This window comes from Electrona antarctica (genome assembly GCF_951216825.1).
Source record: "Electrona antarctica genome assembly, chromosome: 14".
In the NCBI taxonomy this organism is placed as follows: domain Eukaryota; kingdom Metazoa; phylum Chordata; class Actinopteri; order Myctophiformes; family Myctophidae; genus Electrona; species Electrona antarctica.
In genome coordinates this window covers 24724484-24747484 of record NC_136795.1, presented here as the reverse complement: position 1 = coordinate 24747484, position 23001 = coordinate 24724484, and the positions used below count along the sequence as shown (strand labels likewise).

At 41.9% G+C, this 23001-nt stretch overlaps 1 protein-coding gene across 1 annotated transcript; it reads right to left on the bottom strand.

Annotated features, from left to right (window-relative positions):
• Positions 1 to 638: 638 nt before the first annotated feature.
• On the bottom strand, positions 639 to 21526 carry gspt1l (G1 to S phase transition 1, like). The gene is made up of 14 exons (XM_079521460.1): positions 20632 to 21526; positions 18320 to 18364; positions 12015 to 12281; positions 11477 to 11510; positions 10458 to 10535; positions 9454 to 9634; positions 9062 to 9216; positions 8427 to 8576; positions 8134 to 8227; positions 7449 to 7529; positions 6369 to 6542; positions 6105 to 6194; positions 4991 to 5159; positions 639 to 1655 (listed from the first exon to the last, which is right to left on the bottom strand). The coding sequence occupies exons 1-14, from the start codon at positions 20897 to 20899 to the stop codon at positions 1603 to 1605; spliced, it is 1839 nt and encodes a 612-aa protein (XP_079377586.1). The 5' UTR covers positions 20900 to 21526; the 3' UTR covers positions 639 to 1602.
• Between the last annotated feature and the right edge of the window lie 1475 nt (positions 21527 to 23001).

Here is a 23001-nt window from a genome sequence, read left to right as displayed (position 1 = left end):
CAAAAATGTCACTTTCAAAATTATATTAAGCAAGAAAATGAACTTTACAAAAGATTCTATTTTTTTTAGAAGGAGCTGTATATGCAGATCCATCTTTTCCATGTATGGCTATGCAGGGTTTGATGGTCAGTGTCGTGATCTTTATATGGAGACAGCCATGTATGGAGCGTATCACAAGGCATACAAAGCAGACACTCTTAATCCAGAGCGATTTACATTAAGCAAGAACAAAAAACATGGCATTACATCAATGCATAAATAATAGTTGTCATAAGCTAAGAACATAACAGTGGAATATAAAGCAACCATGCGTATATACTATAAGTCTACATAAAATGCTATGACGGCCTGACGGCCATATATGGTGGCGTGACGGAACGACTGACATTTTCATAGTAATCTGCGATCACAATCAAAGGAGCAGCTATTGAAAATATCTCACCAACATTTTAGGCACATCATAGCAAGGTAACTATAAAACTCAAACCTGCCCTATAGGTCGTGTGGAGAGAATATCCATCTATCAAGATTGTGATTTTAAAGGTTGGCTATTTTCTAAAATGACCCAGCCCACACACACGCTCAAAATAGATTTAAGTGGTTTTAAAATCCTCCTGGAGTTCAAAAAATGAACACGCTTCACCGTTCCCCAATTCCATATTTTATTGTCATAGTAGTTTGCTTTAATAACATGTGAACACGCCCAGGCACACAGCCAGAACGCCATTAATGAGAAACCATAAAAATAAAAACAAAATAAAAAGGTTGGTCAAAGCAATGGAAGTAAAACCAGGATTTCAACATTTTGGTTTTATCTGGTTAAAACTTTTTTGCCGTTTACTTATTCCTAGCAAACCCCTGCTGGTCCACATCTGTGTAGAGATAACGAAAGTTACCAACGTAACTACAGTTCTACAAATTCCCAATGACCACTAGAGGCGGAGTTTTAGGCACTGAATATAAAACTGCGTCCATGAGGCACGGAGGCAGACATTCAGTGACTTAAACCCTATATACTTGAGTCCCCCAGGGGTCAATAGGCCCCCTGATAATTTTTGTCTACACTAAATATCTTCACCGAAAATAGCTGATCTACAAGCTCAGAATGCGTCACAAATGCAACGCGTTCTGAGCTTGTAGATCGGCTATTTTCGGCAAATGCTGGCCCCAGGAAAGTGGATAAATCATCGCCTCTAGCGGTAAACGGGGATTATATAGAACATCTGTCATTTTCATCGATGAAAGCATAAAAAAAGGAAATAATCTTTTTCATAATCATGAGTAGACTGGAATAGGTACATGTGGGGAGAGGGGGGGGGGGGCTAACCCAAAAATGGCATAGCTGAGCTCTCAATATGAGAAAGCCGACTCGTGTGGACTTGATCTTGGTTTTTAATAATTTGCTTAAAAACAGGTTTTTCTTTTTCACAGAAGTGTTTTTTTAAGCCAGGCGGAGAGAGAGAGAGGGTGGTGGGGGGCGCGGTGAGGCACTGGTTGCCGTGGTCCAACAAAGCAAGCCTCCGCCACCCTCCTCACGTGGTCATGTGACCGGGGCTCCCATCCATCTATCCATCCATCCATCATGTGACGTGTTGGTCCTCTTCAGTCCTTCTCTGGAACCAACTTCAATACCTTACCGATGGCAATGGTTTTACCTGGAGACACCACACAAACATTCAACATTTGTCATCTTAACCCATTTAGGCCTGACATCGAAATAATGTAAAAAGTCTTCTAAATCCTGACAGTTTTTCTGAAATACCCATGTTTCTATATCAGTGGTGCTCAACATTTCATGTCAAGGACCCCAAAAATTATATGTAATTGGCCGCCAACCCCCATCTGAAAATATGTTGTCCCAGGGACAGTGCAGTTTAATAGTAAATATTAGAATTGACTTCCATTGTAACGGGGAAACAGCTCTCAAAGTCACTCTTTTAGCACATAAGTGAACACAACAAAAGCTGATTCTGACAGTTTATGACATCAGGAAAACTCGTGCCATTTTATTTTCGTCTTTTGATAGATTTATAAAGTAACTATTTTGGTTGAAGTAGGTACTGAAGCAGTACCACAGTGTTCCCAACTCTTGCGGGGACGTCTTGCGAGGTTTCGTTTGTAAACAAGTCGCCACGCTGTTTGAGATGCACCCAGCTGCAGCCTCTTGCAGTGTCTTCTAAAGTGCCTCCATCAAACACATCCATTGTGTATGGTTTTTAGCGACAGGCGGACGACATCAGATGCGTTTGTTTTAGTGGTGGGCATAGATTCATTTTTTTTAGTCGCGATTAATCGCACTGCAATCCTGGAGTTAATCGCGATTAAAATGGCTCATTTGAACTCTGCCGAAGGCATTGAAAATATGTGCGCGCTACCTAAATAATGTCCAGAAGTAAGTCCTTGTGAACAGGTTTAGACCAGGAGCCCTAATTATGGATACAACTAGCCTATTAATAGCTTATATTTCATATTGTGAGTTTGTAGAACTGTTCAGTGTTGCCAAGTCTAGTCATTATAAGCTACTTTGGACTTGTCTATCTGTAAAGTTTCTTTAGAATATTGGTGGTCCTTGACATGAAAATGCTTGAGAACCACTACTCTAAAACAACATTGGACAATGATGTTTGACAGTCAGCAAAATAGTTGCTTATTTTCGACTTATTTTCTGACTTTTTCGGATTTTCTGACTTGATCTGGCCCGTTAACATTTGCATAGACCTGGTTGCTTGTTTCTCTCTCAGTCATGAAATGTGGCAACCCTGGTCAAAGCCGTGATATTATTGTGATGCATGGATGCCTGGTTTAGCTTAGCACACAACAGCTAACATGATGCAGCAGGCTGATGCCTGGATGGAATATGGATATGGACTTATGGCTCCATCGCTGCCTCTTTCTTTTCTAGTAAGTAGAACTTTTTGTTGGCGTTGCTGTTTACCGTCCCTCTCACAGACTACAAGTCAGGGACGAGTGCACTGACTGTCTGACTCCGTCTCCGTGCAGTCTCCGACCGTGCACGGTGCTCCGCCTCCTGTGGGCGCGTTCGGAAAAACCACACCGGAGTGCACTCGCCTATTAGTTTGCAGTGGGCTCAGTGCGCCATTTCCGAACGCGCCCCACACGCACACACACACAGCCCGCCTTCTGGCCGCTGCAGACCCAGCTCCCAGTCCCAGACCCAATTTTGAGAATAGATTAACGGCGATATTTTTTTTATCGCGCGATAAGAGTCTCGCGTTAACGCAGCACGTTAACGCTGATAACGGCCCAGCATTAGTTTGTTTACATCCATGGCATTCCAATAATACGCTTCAGTAGTGGGTGTACAGATTTGGACCAATCAGATCGTTTTTTAGGTAGGCAGGATCTTCTTTCTACACAAACTAGTCAAAACAAGACAGACAACGTTGACATTTTTTATTAAAAATAAAACCGCATGAGTTTTCCTGATTCCTGTCAGAATCCGCTTATGTGCTAAAAGATTGACTTTGAGAGCTGTTTCCCCTTTACAATGGAAGTCTATGAGAGCCTAGTTTGCTCATAACAAGGTATGGTCCACACATGCTAGAGCAAATATATTTAATGACACTGCTTAACCATTTTGACCAGCATTGAAAGCTTGACCAGGATCCTTACTTAGTAACCGTCGCTAATGTGGTATTGGCCAAGAACGGGCTTGGGTGGGACTTAGCGAACGGCTAATTTCCGATGAGCATAATGTATGTTGGTACAGCCAAACAGTAGTGCTGCCAACGGATATTCCATATTCGAACGAATTTTCGAATCAAAAAAATAAATGAATAACTGAATATATAAAATTAAGGTTCGAATAAAAAAAAAAAAAATGCTGTGCAAGTTTTCGCGAGACGGTGCCGTGGGTAAGCGTTGTGAGCTTGTAGATTAGTTATATTTGCCACGCCGACACCGGCATACATTGAAGAATAAATCAGCTGCCTCGCACTCTTCCTAAACACAGACTACGCAGGCTGCGTAGGTTCCCTGATTCACAAAAGGCCCCCGCCCGCCCTGCGCAAAGTCGGCAAAGAGCGTGCTACGTTATTTGCGCACGGATGGTGCGCAAACAACGGTGAGCACAGGGCGGGCGGGGCCGCGGGGGCCTTTTACGTTATTTGCGCAGTGAGTGTACGCTGCTCAGAAGGGTGAAATCTTCCGTCAACAGCGTACCTAGTGATCAGAATCGGGGACAGGCCTGGCCTACACCGAAACTATTTTGCTTCGGTGTTGTTTCGGACGGACGGGAGTATATTTTTACTTTTTAGACAACACCACACGGATCTATCGCTCATCAATCTTCAATCATGAAGCGACTATCCTTCAGGAAATTATAAAAAGATAAATAAAATGCGTAAGGATGAACTGTGGCGCCGGTCCGGCAGCAGCAGCAATGCAGTGTTCTGTTCTGTGAATTAATACTGCCTCCGTGCCTCGTTTTGATAAGGCTATGTGTGGTAGGATTGCTCATTTAAGAAAAATGTCAGTGAAGTTTTACGGGAGAAGGGAGAATGCATGCGTTGTGTTCCAACTCGGTTTTCAGCAGCGCCAATGCGCGGAGAGAGAGAGAGAGAGTTGCGCCAGCAATGCGATCTTAAATGTTATGTCTCAGGTTGTATTGGTGTAAATATAATTATTAAAAAAATCAGAATGGCCCCGAATCGGAATCGAAATCCGAATGGGTCGAATTGCTCGAATCCACGTGGGTTTTTAAAACGAATATCTGAATGTAATTTTTGGACAATTCCGGCAGCACTACCAAACAGTTGAAGAATTCCCAGATATAGAGGCTTTAACCATTGCTTGTGTATTCCATTGCTAGTTGGAACAATTAAAATACTCTTATCTGAAAATATATAATATTACTGTACCAGCCACATGATGCCGAGCTCAAGTGTTATGGCCGTGGTCTAATGGAAATCAAACTGGGGGTACTTGGAAGTTCAACAGGTTGAGAACCAGTGTTCTACGTTGGCCGTACCTTCGTCTCGTAGGGTGAATCGACCCATTTGGGGGAATTCTTTGAAGGTTTCAAGGCAGATGGTTCCTGCGGTGCGAAGACGAGCGATGCACACCTGGTCCTGTTTGACAAACCGCGGCCGCGTCTTGCTCTTCTCCCCCGACTTCTTGTCCACCATACAGATTAAGGCCTTTGGAAGAGTAGAACAGACCACGGTTGAAAAAAAACATTTGAGTTTTAAACTGAGTTAACTGAAATTAATAAATTCCAGGGGGACAATGGTCAACTAAGTTGTTAACGATGTCCATGTCAAATTGTGAAAATACAGTTTGATATCCTTATCACTTTTGAGCACTAACTTCTTATCTTCATATTTACTATGCTTCGTTTGTTTTGGGTAAATGAATGTACTTTATTCTACGTATGACAGTATTGTGCAAAAGTACTACAGAAAATAGCTGATCATCATGCCAACTTGTCGCTTCAGCGCATGAGCTTGCAGATCTATTTTTAAGTGTTTTCCTATAATAACATTCCCAAATTAAGTACACTAGGTTTAAAGTGACCATGTGTGTCATTGGGTTAACAAGAGCTTGTGACTAAATATTAACTACATTTGACCCATTGAAAAGGAGACTCGACGACCGAAAACAAAACTATGCATTCTTGTCTCTTGCGTTAAAACTCCCTCCGTGACAGTTATCTTGTAGCCTACCTTAATTTGATTTAAATAAAAAACAAAGCATTGCTTTGATCAGTTCCCCTTTCATGTCGAGGTAAAGATTGTTCCAACTTCTATCACAGCACAATGAGCACATCGTTGGAGCGATTCCCTGCATAAGTCCCGGGCTTGTATGCACCAACATTGCGGCCCGTGTCTAGGGCTAAAGGCAGGGGGTAAAAAAATAAATCATCCTCCTGCAAGTAGCACCGGAGCGACCTCGTTACATTTTAACTCGCACCTTAAGAAATTAGGTAGCATATGCGACCTAATAGGTCACGGTCTAGAGCCCTGCCAGCAACCCCTTGTACGTTTCTAGGTAGAGAAAAATAAACATCCACACTATTCCAAATGCATCTGTAGTGTACATTCAGCACATGTATACTGATAAATGCTTCTTCCAACAGAACTTACCGTGATCTGCACTTCTTCAATGCAGGTATGGATATGAAGCACTGCGTTGTAACCAGGACAGATGATGGACTTATGTTCAATGATGACAATCTGAGAAAGAGAAAGATAATTGTGATGTCACCGATTATCAAAAATAGTACGTTGATGTTCATGTCTGGACTATGAATTGACCAACATTTGTTGGAACAGGTAGGCCAAATCGCTTTAATCGCCTTGTTTTTTTATTTGTATTCATGGCGTCATGAATAAATAATATTTAGGTACCTGGGCATCAAAGGTGCGTCCTGAGTGGCACAGATTCTCAGCGTTACACAGGATGAAGCCTGGTAGGATCTCCTCTTCCTCGATGCCTTTCAGTCGCAGCTTGAGGTTCTCTCCAGGAATAGCGTCCTCCGTCTCCACATCATCTGACAGCAGACTGAGCACCTCCACCACATGCTGTATGAGGAGAAACCATCAACACAGCATTAGGAATTTGACACCATCATGTCATGGAGTATAAATTAAGCTTTAGTGCTCTGTGTGCACAATCCAATTGCTTAACCACTTTATGCACAGGCAAAATGGGAACATGCCCAGGGCCCTGGAGTCAATGGGGGCCCTTGGCATTAATGGTTTGTGGCTACCACGGTCAACATGGAAAAACATGAGATTAAAATAGGGTGCATTTTTCATCCCAAAACAGTTTATAGTTAAGGGACGCAATAAAACAACGACCTCTGCATCCACGGGATGCATTACTGTAATTTTTTTATTCTAGTTTATTTTGCTAGCTTTAGTTATAATTATTTCTTCTTCTGTTTTCTACATGAATATAACCACATTATAACCATATAAAATAAAATGGGAGTTAAATGATGCTTACATTTGTAAAAATGGCAAAATATGACTCCTAACATCGTTGAAGTGGGACTCATAAAATGTCCCTGGGACTGATCTAAAAGACCATCCCTGCATCCCAGGACTCATTACATTGAAAACCTATTTACATCACTGCATAAGCTCAGCTGGTAGGAATAACTGATGAACCAATTCACTTTGATCTAAAGGAGTGAAAATTCCTCCATTTACACTTCTCAAAAACAATGCTCGACTGTGGTTCACAGTCAACGTCTCCCAATGTAGGCCTACATGGTGAGTTTGTATCCAGGGCCCGTGCATGGTCATTGTGGTTAATCTGTCCATGGTGTTCTGGAGACAACATTCGGTGAAAATAGGCGATCTACTAACTCACGTGTCACAACGCAACATCTGCATGTAGATGCTATTTTCGGCAAACGACACAGGCATATAACGGAATGCAAATGCACTAAAAAGTGTTGTCCAATGAGAAAAGGCTCTTACCCGGTTGGGCATCATGATGAGCTGCTGTGCTCGGGCTATGCAGCCCGACTCCAGTTTTCCCAGTATTACAGTACCCATATCCTACAGAGAAATGAACATACAAACTGTTGTCAAACAAGCAGATCTACAAGCTTACATGTTGTGAGCTTTAAGGTCTATTTTTAACACATATACTGCCAGCATTGTTTCAGTCTGTGTCCATTCCAGTGCCGGAGGATCGCAGACCACCCGAGGCTTGAATTTTGACCAGTGACCAGTGACGTGGCCGTAAATAAAGCTTGTTTTGATTAGAATCAGAATCTGGCTATCGTTGAAGTCTGTTACCTGTTACAACGGCAAATCCCAAATTTATTTCAAAAGTACCACATCAAAACGAATGTCGAGGATATTTTGGAAATCAACAAGTTGTCAGAGAAAAGTCTTGTGTTTACTAGTCTTTTAGAAAAGTCATCAAAAAACCCATTGATGTGGTAAAGTCAATTTGAAAAATATACTAGTGACAATGTGACCTGCATATAAAAATGCAGGTCAAATTGTTTAACCGATTCAATGGCTTGCATTACTTTTACACAAAGGAAAAGCAGCTCCCAACAGATCGATTGAAAAAAAAGGTTATTTGATATAAGAACGTATACTTCAAAACAGCAGTGTGTTAATTCCAATCCAAGCAGGGGGTAATTCTTACCTTGTATTTGTCTACGATGGGTAATCTAACAGGGCCGTCATTTGATCTGTTGAAATTTGGCAAGCTGTCCAGGTGTGAAATGAATGGTAACCCTCTGTAATTACAACAAATGGTAGTCATGAGGAAAAATAACAGAGTTTTGCAGACTGAGGGGATTTATCAGTGTTCCCCAATATTTAAAGAGGGTGTGATTTCTTTGTTGAAAAGACAAAAGCTGGTTTCACCTCAACTCAGAATGCCACACTGGAAGCCATGTAATAAAAGGTGCCAAAATGAAACGTTTTCAGACTTACGTGTACCACGTGCACAGGTCAGCTGGTTGAAGTGGTTCCTTGAGGTTGGCTCCAGTCAGACCAGAGCAGGGCATGAAGTAAATGTCTTTCTTGGGGTTGAAGCCCACCTTTTTTAAAAATGGCACTAACTTCTCCTTGCACTCCTCGTATCTGCACAAGGTTGGACAGAGTTGGAGTTGAGTTTGATATGCATTAACACACAACCCAATATTTGACATGATCATGTTTTCCCTCCTAGCCTATTTGTCCGTCCTTCTGATCTCAGGCACCACTGGACCGATCGCCTGAAACTTAGCACGGATTTCCAGCAGGCCAAGGAAGAACCTTCACCGGAATTCTTTCAAATTGGCCTGTTTTAGCACCACCATGAGGCATTTTATTTTAGCCATATTTCTTGCAAAACGCTCTTACTACGCCTACAGACTTAAACAATCTACACTATACAATCATCAGTGTTAAGTGTACAAATGGGGGTTCATTTTACAAAATGGTCTATTTTGTTCCCAACGATTAATCATTTAGCTGGGGGCCCCGTGGAAGTCACTCAGGGACCCTTGGAGTTCCCCAGACCCCATGTTGAGAACCAGTCATCTACGCCTTCTACGGGATAGGTCTTCAGTCATGAAATATGTCACCTCTCAAGGCTCCAGTTGACTGTGGGGTCGTCCATTTTGTTGACTAGGACTATGAGGTGCTTGACGCCGGCCGTTTTGGCCAGCATGGCATGCTCTCGTGTCTGACCGCCCTTCTCAAAGCCCGTCTCAAACTCTCCTTTCCTGGCCGAGATTACCTGGGGGAGGGGGATCATTAAGAAAATGATTACTTCTTCACAAAGTGGTGATTCAGTCTGTGGGTTTTATAAATATTGAACCAATGAAAAGTAGCTTGTGCCTACATAATAACTCCACACGCTGTCATTTTTTCCTGAAAAGTAACAGTTTTGGACATACAAGGTTTCCACCGAGCAGCAGCAACAATATACATGCAGAAGACTTCCTATATGACGTTACATACATAAAGAACTCACCAACACAGCCAGGTCAGCTTGCGACGCTCCTCCTATCATGTTAGGTACAAAACTTTTGTGACCTGGAGCATCGAGGATGGTAAAGTGCTTTTTCTCTGTCTCAAAGTATGCCCGGCCAACCTCCACAGTCTTTCCTTTGTCTCTCTCCTCTTGGTTTGTGTCCAGAGCCCAGGACAAATACCTACAAACAGGGTCACGGTTAAGAGATGACTGACAATGACTGCCGACTAAACAGGCCATATTTGATCATTTTATACTTAAAATAGTGGAAATATCAGATCTATTTTGGATCATTGTGTAATAATTGTGACAGGCCTAGACAGTCGCTACATGACATGTTCAGAGCAGTGCTACAGTATTTGCTACTGTGACACTATGGACCTGTGAATGTTTGTCAAAGCATCAAGTGAAGTAAAAAATATTATAGCCCAATATCAGCCCAAGGGCTGTACACAAAAACAAGCTGTAATAAAACAGTACTGTAATGTATTGTATATACATACACGCATACAAATCACACAAAGATGATGTTGGCAATTTAAAATGAGCTGAATGACTAATGTAGTGCTTGGTTCAGACTAGACCAACAATATATCACTGTCCTGTGGCTCCCTCTTGTGGAGAGTTGAAATATACCACTTTTGCTGGAAGTTTTAAGCTTCACCAATTTCCAAATGGAGTGACATCTTTTTGGCAGGTGAATCAAATCCAAACAAGGTGACTTTATTTTTGTTAAAAATGTCAAAACATAAAAAAGAGTGGAGGTTCTTATGTGGCCTACTGTTAGCGTGCATGCAAAGTTTGACATTAATCAGTCCAGTGGTTTGCAAGGTTAGATCCAGAAAAAAGAAAAAAACGTTAGCCTCAAATATAAAGCAGGATAGTTTACACCAAGGTGTGTTCAATGCACAAATAATGGACACGCCCAAACAGTCATTGTGCTTTTTTGTTCACAAGCACCAACGGTAGTGTAGATGGACGAGTGGACGTAGAGATGGACTCACCAGGTTTCCCTGTTTTTCTCCTTGGCCTCCCTCTCATACTTCTCCAGAGTCCTCTTCTCCACCATGCCTGTTAGATACCTGGCAGGCATTAAAAAAACATCTCACGACTGAAACTTTGTCATGCCGATACCCAATCTGTCATTTGTGAAATGGCATTAAAGAACAAACACTGTTGTTCCGTTTCCTAGACAGGGATAAAATTGTAAGATAAATCAAAATGGGCGATAAACACGGCCATTTTTGAGGGCCACTAGCCCCTCCTATGCCCCCAGCTTTGTGTGTCTGTGTGTACCCCATAGCGATTATTTGATTGGCTGAGGGCTTAAAGTGAGGACAGAAAAGTGAGGACGCCAAAAGCGATTGGCCGGAATGTGATGATGTATGATGATAAATGATGATAAGAGCGCCCCTCACACAAGTGTGATTTTTCTAAAAGTAGATTGGTTCTCATTGACTAGAAAATGGTGGTTCCCTGATGTTTAGTTTATTCAATGTGAATGTGTTTAATGGACAGAGGACCCTCTGTTTGACATGCAACAGGCTAAGGACCCCCATTTAATGGCATTTCTATCTCTGAGACCCCAATATATATTGTAAAATCAATGTTAATTTAACTCTGAGAGTGTACAAATGGTGCCATCTTATAATGAGCATTAGTGTGTGCTTATGCTCATTATAGATTATAATATAATTGGCACTCATTGGCTCTTAAAAATCTTGCTATTTTATACTTTGTTGTACAGCAGTATCCTGTGTCAAAAATAGTGGATGTACAGGCTCACAACACTGTGATGCATTGTGAGGTTGTAGAGCTGCTATATTTGCAATTAGAATGTGCTCTAGTCCAGTGGTTCTCAAACTTATTTTTCACCTGATACTATGAATAACGATAACCCACCTTTTGAAGAATATACTGAAGAAGACCTGGCAAAAGCATTTCCAGCCAAAAACTTTGAGAACCCCTACTATAGTCTACAAATGGAACTCCAATAACCAGACATAAGAAGTTAAGAACTCACATGATCTGTCCTCCAATGGTGGACTTGCCAGCGTCTGTAGGTGAAGGCAAACAGAGAGGAATTAACTAAAACACCAGTGAGAATGGAACAAGCTGCATCACAAGCTCTCCATTGAGAATTAATCATCCAATCTGGCGACTTGTAGGACGTCAAAAATGTTGGTGTGATTGTTTAAATTGAATTGCATGCATATAGGGACAACACTGGGGTCTGTGGCCTAATGCAGTGGTTCTCAACCTTTTCAGGCCGTGACCACAATTACATTTTGTTTGACTCGGTTCCACAGACAAATATTGTGAAAATCTGCTATGTACAAGGCGAGGTGTGGTGAGCTTGTAGATGGGCTATTTTCACAGATTTAGCCAATTTCTTATATTATTTGACAATTTGGCTAATGTATTGTATATATTATATGGATTATTTTTGTTTCTTCCCTTTTTTCTTTTGAGGTATTAAAAGGTCTTAAAATTCTATAAATTGTTACTTCACTGTCACCGGTTTGTGTTGAGAAGCGGTGGGATAAGGTAAGGTCACTCACCTACGTGTCCTATGAACACGACGTTGACGTGCTCCTTCTTGGGAGTGTTTGGCGGGATGGCCGCCACCTTGGGAATGATTGGCACTTCTTCATCGTCCTCCATCACCTCCAGGGACGTCACCATGTCGTCCGTGGTCTCCGCTGCCGGGCCGGGCCCCCCGTCGCCCGCCCCGCCTCCCGGCTCTGCCTCGTTTGGCTCCGTCCCTCCGTCCGTCTGGTCCCACGTCTCCTCTGTGCTCATCTCTGCATCGCCATTCTCAACCGGCGCTGTGGAAAAAGCAGGACGACACAATTTACAGTTTAGGAAGAAAAAGTCATACGATTTGTCACACGTTATTTGTTCTCCGCATTTGACCCATCTCTTGGAGCGTGCTCGCATTTGATTAGTTTCCAGTGGTTCTCAACCTATGGGGACCCCTTGCATGATTTTTTTCTTTGGTGACAGTGAAGTGGTTTTATAACTATTGAACCAATGAAAATAATCAACAGGATCTTGTGACAAAAATAACGACATTGGATCACAGGTTCCTTCAATTTCCTGAAAAGTAACCATTTTGGACACAAGAGGTTTCCACCCAGCAGTGACAAATTGCTGAGCCGCTGGGAAAAGCAGCAGCAATGCCAGTGGATGTGACAGATGCTATAGTATAGATGAACTGAGCCACGGCACCCCACAGCCCAGACAAGGGAAAGGGGGGCCAACTGGCCAGTGATGCAGTGTAGGGATAAACATGTCATACAGACAGAGGAAGGCAGAGCTATGACGCTACTCTTTGTGGATCAGCACTTTAGCCCACACTTGTCGTTTGATGTGGGCAGTACGGGTAGTCGGGTACAGACAGGCGTTAAAAAGGTGACAAAGTAGGTGCAGCAGTAATGGTATTTACACACCCTAGGACAAGGCTCCTCAACAGGGGGTCCGGGAGCGATGGGCGTCGGAGGTTTGTTTGACAACAGCGTGTCACCATGTTAAGGTTCGTTTGTTTGTTTCTGTGTCAATATTTTCTGTTTGCTTGTCAAGATTTAAGTTGTGTATTGTATTTGGTTATGAGTCTAATTTATCAATTGTGTTTCTTTTCTGTCTGGGTTGCTTTTGATGTTATTGTGGGTTCCCTCCTTCATTCCCTTTGATCCCTATGTGCAGCCAGTGAGGTGAATATTTGTTTGTGTATTTTCGTATGTTTGTGCTTTATGCTTCATTTATTGTTGTTCTGAATCTGATCACTGTTTGTCTCCATTTGTCAGTTTTACGTTGGCTTTGGAGAAAGAAAGTTGCTCGAAATAAAGCCACCAGTACAAAGAAACAGCTGACTCGTTTTTAAGACATCACTGGGAGTGACACTTAGCATCCCTATTATGAGGGGAACATTAGCCGAAAATAGCATATCTACAAGCTTACAACACCACAGATATTTTCGGCAAAGATGTTTGGTGTAGGGGAGGGGGGGGGTGAGTGCTGTCAAACAAGTCTATGAAGCAATCTATGAAAAACTCATTTACACAATATGTAGTGCTTCAGCTTTCTCTCAGCTAAGGGGTCCTTGGTCTGAATAACATTGAAGACCCCTGTCCTAGGGCATCAGTTTCACTCTGGACCCATCAATCCTAGTAAAATCCAGCCAAAACTATTGCCCATTGCGGAGGTGTTTTACTTTGCTAATAGGCCCCAGCAGTTGGATGGCTTTTATACCCTTCTTCATTTAGTAGAATGTGTTACACTTAAGTGCTGCCCTTCATCTTTATTCTCCATTTACTTAACGTCCTCTAATTATGGTAAAGGTTTTGCACAATGGCTAAGATTCAGCTTTAGAATGTGCCTTGATTATTGATTCACAGGGACAACCATTTGCCATGTTATTAATTATTGAAATAACTACTGGATGTCATAATGCTGTGTTGTTCAGCTTATATGGACTGTAATTCAGACGATGGTGAAATTAGAGAACAAAACATGCACAGCAAATTAGTACCTTGCCTAAGGTATGATGATGAGTTCTGTTGGCCTGAGTGAGTGATTCTGTGTGTATTACGATACTTTTCCATTTTATATTTTACACTGAAAAGTAGCCGATCTACACGCTCACCACAACGCAAACACAGACTTAACTTTGGGGCGGCGGTGGCTCAGGGGTAGAGTGGCTGGATGGTAACCGCAAGGTTGCCAGTTCGAACCCGGGCTCCCCCAGAGTTAGTGTCGAAGTGTCCTTGAGCAAGACACTGAACCCCTAATTGCTCCTGATGTGCTGCCTTGCATGGTTTCCGCCATCGGTGTATGAATGTGTGTGTGAATGGGTGAATGTAATGCACAATCTATGTAAAGCGCCTTGGATAAAGGCTCTATATAAATGCACCATTTCCAGCTGTCTTGCTAATCTTCCTCTCTCTCTGCAGCATGGTTTTTACCTCTCCCTCTTCTGGCCCCGTTCAAGTGACACAGGCAGTCTATAGATGGGAGTATAAAATGAAGTATGCTCGTTTTATTCTTAGTTGCCCGCAGCAAGCCACAAGCTCGACGCATCGAGTCGTGGGCTTGTAGATCGGATTTTCGGTGTGCATCACCCACACGCAACCAAGTTTAAGAAACCCTTGGGGGTGATCATGCCAAGACACATCAGTACAGACACCCTGGCAGAATAGCACATGGGGGAAAACAGCATTGTGCTGCTGTGGAGCAGACCTGTCTGCACAACCAGATGATCAAATAATGAAGACTTTACCACATCTACAGTCAATGTCAGACATCAAAACAGGAACCAAAATATAGTTGAAGAGTATACATGGTTTCTGACCAACAGCAATGGTTATGTATTTATATGGACCTATAGATGAAGGAAGTGAGGCTAAAAGCGAATTTCTCATAGAGTTGCTGTGACAAACATGGATCATGAGACATCTTCCCAGGGTCACAGGCAATAAACAGAGAGAGGAACACTGCCTTATCTAGTATCACCAGTGCTCACTTTTACTGGTAGAATACCAGCCTTTCACTTACACGTTTTTTTTCAGTCTGAGAAAACGCCACCCGTGAATGACTAACGTGTATAATCTCTCCTTGCTGCTCTAGCCCTGCTGCCCCAGTTTGTTCTGCTGTACTGATAAGGGTCTACTTTATCACTGGTTCTTTAACTTTTTCATGTCAAGGACACCACATTCATATTAATTTGGCCCACACAAGATTCACAATACTCAAAATCTTTATTTTTTTGAGAGCTTTGTGTGTCTGCGTGTACCACGGAAATGATTTGATTGGCTGAGCACGGAATGTGATGTATGATAATAAAGCCCTAACCACACCAAAGGGTCAAGACGGTTTTAGCGTTGTCCCTGCGGTGTGATGTCTTGTTGCACATTGACCCTAGTGATTCAACGCATGGAATTCAATGGCCCAAACCACACCAAAGGGTCAAGACGGTTTTAGCGTTAACTCCTGCAAACGTTTGGACCCAAGGAGTTGCATGGTGACCCTTTGGTGTGGTTAGGGCTTAAGCGCGCCCCTCACTTCATACAAGTGTGATTTTTTTTTTTTTTAAATGACACTTTTGTTAACCACTTGAACCCCAAGCATCCCTCTTCTGGGGGGAATGTTCGGCAAAAATAGCCGATCTACAAGCTTTCAAGGAATTCGAGCTTGAATTTTTCCCAAATTGATTTGTGTGGCGAGCGTACCAAATACGCTCAACAAAATGTAATTCATTCCGGTGTATAAACAAATCAAACATTTATCTATAAATCATATAAGTTTATAAACAAATCACAAATGTTTACAACATGTTTATAAAGAAACCAAATATTTATATATGTTTGTGATCAGTTAATATACATTTGTACTTTGGTTATAAACAAAATCACAAATGTTTTATAAACGCGTTTATTAACAAATCAGAAATGTTTATGAATAAATATCTATACATTAATAATTGTATTAACATGTGTAATTTGTTTATGAACAAATCACAAATGTTTATTAGGCACACACACCTTGTTTTAATTTGATTGTGTATATTGTCCATTGTACAGCACCTCGGTAACTTTGTTTTGAAATGTGCTTTATCAATGACACACACACAGGCGGAAATTGACAAAATAAATTGAATATAGAACTCCAAGCTACAATCTGTTGTCACTATCGACATACAATGAAGTACATAGGGCTTAAGTGGTTAAATTGAATCTGAGATGGACAAAGACCTGATAAACTCACATGTAGTACACCCCCCTCCCCCCACCACTCAGCTGCACAACTGAAAAAAGATTGAGATCTAGATTCAGACACCTATGCAATCTCATTTTGTGAAGAATCGTGCAGCACTAGTTAGCTGTCCAATTAATTTTAGTTACTCTTATGTTTTTGTTCATGTTTTTTATTTTTCTATAAATATTTATGGAAAAAATGAGAATCGTGTGAGAATCGTGATCTCAATTCCTGCGGAAGAAAATTGAGATTCACATTTGAGTAAGAATCGTGCAGCACTACCACTCACTCACACCACCCAAAAGTGCAGAATCCCCCATTTAAAGTGGGAATTCCCTCATTTCAAAATAATGATTTCGTGTACTGACATGAAGTGGGAGCAACGGCATTCCCGTGTGAATCCTGAGATCCACATGATTCCTTTTTGGTCATTTGTCACATGTAGTAATTTCTGTGCCAGCAGCTAATTTTCTGTGTCTGCATAAACTACGTTTGCCCCTTTTACATAGCCTACACAAGGCCAGAATGTTGCAGCACAGTAAACAGACCCGCTTCAACATTTGCATGAAAGTATTAGCAGACATGGCGGAACAAAGGTGTGGCCTCTAAGTTCCGAGCGCCTTTCTGCCTCCAACCACTCCCTGCTTATATTCTCCTCCTCAAACATACTGAATTTCCAATCAAACAAACCCATCACTCACACAAATCCACTACTGAAACAAATGTTACGCATTAACATGTTCTCTCTCTCTCTCAATTCAATGGGCTTAATTATTGGCATGATAAAACATCTCTCTCACATACAGTCTGTCTTTCCAGCATAGTAACATTATTTAAATAAATTAGCCTAAATAATTAGCCCCAATCGTGTAAGTGCATACAAATATATTTTGAGTATATTTTGCGTATAGAATGTGTACCTATGGTAATGTATAAAATCTACCGACAGCTAGGGGTGTGAATCTTCTGGTAGCCCACGATTCGATTCTTGTCTTCACGATTTGATTAAAAATGTATTCGATTAGAAACGATTCACAATCAACACTCGCCAATAAACATTGCTCTGAAAATGTAATGCAAAATGTTTTTTTCCTCTTCTCTTCCCAGATGGACTGAGAAGAATGTCAGTTGGCTTGCAAATAATTGACATACTTTAACATTGGGCTAACATTAACTTAATGTAATTCAGATCAACTTTCCACATCCCCCCCAGTATGTTTACCTTTGCAAATGTGTTTCAAGACCGTCCTCACTTGAGGAACCAGTCAGACGGGGTGAGGAGGCAATGAGAGGTTCCAATGAAGTGTTAGTTTGTAGGTCCTATGAGTGTGAATTACTAATCACATCAGAGCCTCCAGCATCACCAGACTTCCCACACAGTCTCCAGCCTATAGATATGCTCACGAGGAAGAAGACTATAATATCTAAGTGATCATTCCGCCGTATGGGATGTACTATATTGGCTCCTGAATAGCACCCGATTAACTTGTATCTGAGTTGAGAACGTAAACATGTAAAATCGATTTCCCAGCTAATCTTAGTTACACCAACATTGTCTTGTAAACATCGTTTTGTCATTGGGGAGAGCTCTAAAGATCACAACACTGTATATTCATCTTTCACACAGCGTCATGCTGACATACAGAGGGAGAGGGAAAGAATGAGTGACAGAGAGAGACAGATATACATAAGTGCCTCCAAACGATTCAATGAGGACAGAGCTTGGCTGTATTTCTCCCGGCTCCATTTTAGCAGCAACTGTCCGTGAAAGATATGCAAGCTCAGAAGGCATGTCAACATTACCGGCAGCAAACAATATATTTAAAAAAATAGGAATTGTCTTTTGTTTTATTAAACCAGTCATTAACGCAAATCCTTTATTATTATTTTTTATATTATATTTAACCTTTGTGGCATTAGGCACAAAGGGCCTTGTAAATGACAGTATTGTGCATTGGGCTTCAGACTGGAAAACAATGCACAGTGGTAGTAGCCAATCACAACCGAGGGCACAGTAAAGCCTGAAAGGTGGGGTGTACGACACTGTCGTACGACAAGAGCATAAATTAAGCACAATGGCACAGCAGAGAACCTCACTACTGTCTATACATACCAGGTGTTTCCGAGAGCTCCATGGTGGCTACCGATTCAACAACAACTGAAAAGGGAGGAGAAACACGTTATTTTGTTGGTTTAACTGAAACATCCCTTCATTTTGGGAGCGCTTTTAGGAGCCTCCCAATAATAATAATAATAATAATTGTCTAGAGCTGATGTCCTAACAACAGATGATATTCAATACCAAGTGGTAACAAATGCACAAATTAAGCAAATGACGAGTCAGAGATACAAACCTGACTGCGTTACTTCTCAGGGGCCATTTCCGCCAAAATAACTTGTTTGGTTCTAGAACTGTTAGCGTTCTAGATTCTTGGAACTCTTGGTGCTTTCAAAGAAGTGGTGGCCTTTTTTGGTTCCAGACCAGTTCCAAACCAACTTTCAGGGTTCCGATTAACCAATTCATTTTCAGTGGAAAAACTCTGAACTGGTTCAATATTAGGCAGGGAAAAATAACTGAACCAGTTCAACCCCGGTGGAAAAGGGGCCTCAGTGATGGAATATTATGTATTCCAATAGTTTTCTGTACATAGGTAGATATAGAGGTTATTGCGATCTGTTCTTATGCTTTGACTTCTAGAACCTCGAAATTAGTAAATATTTTGTCTGCTGTTGATTGTAGCATTACCTCGCAGCTGCATTGCGAGTCTAAGATAATCAGGACAGTAACAGATCCAGTATTCCACAGGAAGCATGTGTGCCGATTTGTGGAATGTGTTCTAATGCATCCAACTAGTAAAAAAAAAAACGACTTAAAAAGTTCACTTTTTTCATTTACATTTTTGATGGATTGAGGGTTGCGTAGGAATTGTAATAAAATAAAGCATCGACAGCATTTGAGCATTTGTTGTTAGGCTTAATTTTTTGAAATATGATGAAAGACTATGGTAACCTGGAATGTACAATCAAAACGGTGGTGTACTTGTGATTTTTGTGCGTTTGTAGGCCGCCTACTAAAAATCACATCATCAAATCATCATTGTGTGGGGCAGATTCACACTATGGTCCCAGGTGCACACTGTATCGTTTGGCAGATGTTGTGGTAGTGTGAATGCTGTGTACCGTTCCCGGGAGCGGATCATCCAACCGTTCCCGGGACCACACCTGGACCAATTGAAGTGTACTTGGATACGGATCGCTGCAATGTGAAAGCCACCATTACAGTTGAATTAAGTGAATTTGAGTGCATTAGAATAAAGGCCAATGTGAAACATGGCCAGCGGGGACCAGGCAATCGTATCCGGAACAGTTGAATCAATTGGACTCAGAATGAATCTGCCCTTGATGTGAGGTGGTGGAACTGGATCCAGATCGCTTTTGCAAATGTTCCACCCAGATGTGGATGCTGGGGTTCAAGTGGTCATCAACTAGGGTCTGTAACACACTGGACCAGAGTTGGCCCTGTACTTTCAGTTAACAATTCAGCCAGCGAACAATCTGGCTTCAACAGCATTATGAACATCTCAAAATGGGGTCTGGTGACCCACTGGTCCTAGAGGGGGGTCGCCAGCCAACTGAGTATATACACTCAAATGTCTTTAAATTGCCATTCTAACAATTCAATGTCCCCAATATGAATCTATCAAGTTGACATATATTAAACGGTTCTTTACATATATATTATTACAGGTTCTCAGTTACACAAGTCTGTAACTGTCAAATGTTCCATTTGTGCACTCTCAGGAGTTAAGTGTTGATGTTACAGTGTAGATTGTGTCAAATTTGGGTTTGTGGCCTAATACTATAAACAGACAACTTAACGTAAATTGAACCAAAACACATGTTCATATCATGGTCAGCGTTAATTGTAACGGGGGTTCATGGCGTACAAGTATTCTAGGGTTGAATGGGTTCGTGCGGTAACTAGACAGACACACGTGAGTAGTTGAGGATGACGCTCGCCGGGTGCATGAGTTAGTTTCAGGCCGGGCGCGTCAGCTAAAAGTTGTTGGTAGACAAAACAAGCATGCTAAAGGCTTGCTAGCAGACGCTTTTCTTACTATTATTAAAATTAAGCACTTTCCTGCCGGGTTGGTGGTGGTGTTGCTCGCCTACAACGAGCAACAACATCGCGTCGTTGTTGCTAGTTGTCGGCGACGCGATCGTGGCGGCGCGACAGTGTGACGCTTGAGCGAGGGACGCGTGTCTTTTTTTTTCTTTCCCCCACACATCTACTACGGGAGGCACCTACCGGGGTGGGTTAGCTTATTAGCATGCTAACCGCTAAGCTAAGATGTTAGCCTGCTCCCCCCCACCCCGGCTGTCAACGTGACTGACTCGCCCCGAGACGAACCCAGCTCAACTCACCTCCGGGGGACTCGTCTCCTCCCCGGTTGTTTGTTTCTGACGAGGCCGGCACCGCCGCGTCTTTGTCGTTGCTGTGCGGCAGCATGAGGAAGGAGGCCGGCACGAACTCCACGGCGTTGACGTTGGGGACGAACGGCTTGGCGTTGACGTTGAGCTCCATTAAGGCGTTCTCCAGCAGCCGCTGTTCCCCGGCGGCGGCCGCAGCGGCGGCCTCGGCCGCGTCGTCCTCCTGCTCCCAGGAGTCAGGGGCAGTGTCTCTCGGGTCCATCGTGGCGGAGGTGCTGTTGCTGGTGGTTTTGAGGGTGTTCCTCGTATACTTCTTTACTTGTTCAAAAAGCTACGCAGTTTCTTCTAACGGGTAAAAAAAAAGGCAGTTGAAAGCCGCCCGGAACCCGCACGCGACGTTACGTTTTTTAATGAGGAGGTCGCGGAATGGAACTTGCTTTCTCCGCCAACTCTTCGAACGTCTCTGAAGTGGAAATGTATATATATAAAAAAAAGCAGCCGCCTCGGTTAGTTGTTGTGTGACGGGTAAACGTTGGACGTCGCTCCCAGAGACAGTCCTGCTCCGTCCGTCCTACCTACCTACCTACCGCGTGAGAGAGCTGACTCTCTGCTCTACGTACGTCCTCCGGTTCATTGACGGCTGCCGAAGTGCACCCTGGGGAATGTAGTTTTATGGCAAGTCTCGTCCACGTTCCAAAAACGCGACAGAGACTGCCATAAAACTACATTTACCAACAGCCGATCCAAAATGGTCTGGAAGAAGTGCATCCTGTGATGTGTAGTGCTTATGAGGAAGCCGGTGCCTTTCTGGATCTGGATATGTTCGGGGAGAGCCCAACCGAGACTGTACAAAAAACTACATTTCCCTACACCCGACCAAAAAACAAAGGCTACGTCAACGGTTCCTGACCTTTTGAGGAAATAAATACTGTACATCCATGCCGCACATTCAACATATTTTGTTATCATCATTATGATTGTGTAAATTCTCAAAAAGTAAACCTGTGCTACCAAGGACTATAATCTATGTTTTAAGTCCATTAAATTCTAAAGCAAACAAATTATTTGCATTATCATTTTTTATGTCTTATAATTATATAGTGTCAGTGTCATGTGCTGTGTGTCACTGTGTGTGTGTGTGTGTGTGTGTGTGCGCGTGCGTGTACAGTACGCATGCACGCATATATATATATATATATATATATATATATATATATATAATAAGCTCACGTGTCGTGAGCTTGTTATTATGTAGATGATAGATCTGCAGTCTGCCTATTTTCAAAAGATTTTTATACATTTGAAAACGTTTTTTAATGGGACATTATTATGCATAATGAGTAGACCTACTTTATAATTGTGGTACTTTAAGTAAAATAACATGACACAATTAATTATAATTAAGTAAGCTCTTTGAAGAAATTATATATATATATATATTGGCCGGGGAGCCACAGACCCAAAAACTCAAGGAATAGAGATTAACCTGTGATGTCGTGACATACTTTTTATTTGTGTTTTTTCTATTCACTTTGTAATTAAGGTCCACAGAATGAGAGGTCTGCTCTGCCGTAAACATCGCGAACACCATAGATAGACAAACAATATAGGCCTAAGGCAAAATTTCATCATACCTTTGTCAAACTAGGGGGGTTTCATGATTCATAATCCATTCCAACCATTAGTTTTGCACGAAAAACACTCCTTGGCCTAAATTCGGCCATAGCCACTTGGCTGTGTTTTCCGTGCAAAACTAATGCTTGGAATGTGGAATTGGAGGGTTTTTCGTGCTTGGAATGGATTCAGAATCACGAAAACCGCCTAGTTTGACATGGCACATGCTACTTAAAGGGTAAGACCACTTTTGTAGAGGTTCGGGTTGTGTAGTTACCTTGCCATGATGTAACTCCAAATGTGGACAAGAAATCAAAAATAATTTCTCCAGTGATTAGAAATTGATAATTCAAAATATGCTCCTCATTGACTTACATTGTACGCTGAAACAGCTCTCAAAGTCACTCTTTTAGTATGTAAACAAACACAAACAAAGTTGTTTCAGACAATATAGAGCAACACCAAAACTCATGTGGTTTTATTTCTTCATAAAAATGGTAACTTCCTGTTGATTTTACTATATGAAGATCTGGATCCGGATCCATGGATCCAGTCCGGGTTTTCTTCTGAATAAAAATGGACAAATCAACAGGAAGTTAACATTTTTATGAAGAAATAAAACCACATGAGTTTTGGTGTTGCTCTATATTGTCTGAAACAACTTTGTTTGTGTTTGTTTACGTACTAAAAGAGTGACTTTGAGAGCTGTTTCAGCGTACAATGTAAGTCAATGAGGAGCATATTTTGAAT

Bases quoted from the DNA above. Each gene is read 5' to 3' on its own strand.
- gspt1l (XM_079521460.1), bottom strand. From the start codon at position 20,899: ATGGACCCGAGAGACACTGCCCCTGACTCCTGGGAGCAGGAGGACGAC. The intron at 7,530-8,133 runs GTAAGAATTACC...ATTTCTCTGTAG, and splicing joins CCATCGTAGACAAATACAAG to GATATGGGTACTGTAATACT. The intron at 6,543-7,448 runs GTAAGAGCCTTT...CTCCTCATACAG, and splicing joins TCATCATGATGCCCAACCGG to CATGTGGTGGAGGTGCTCAG.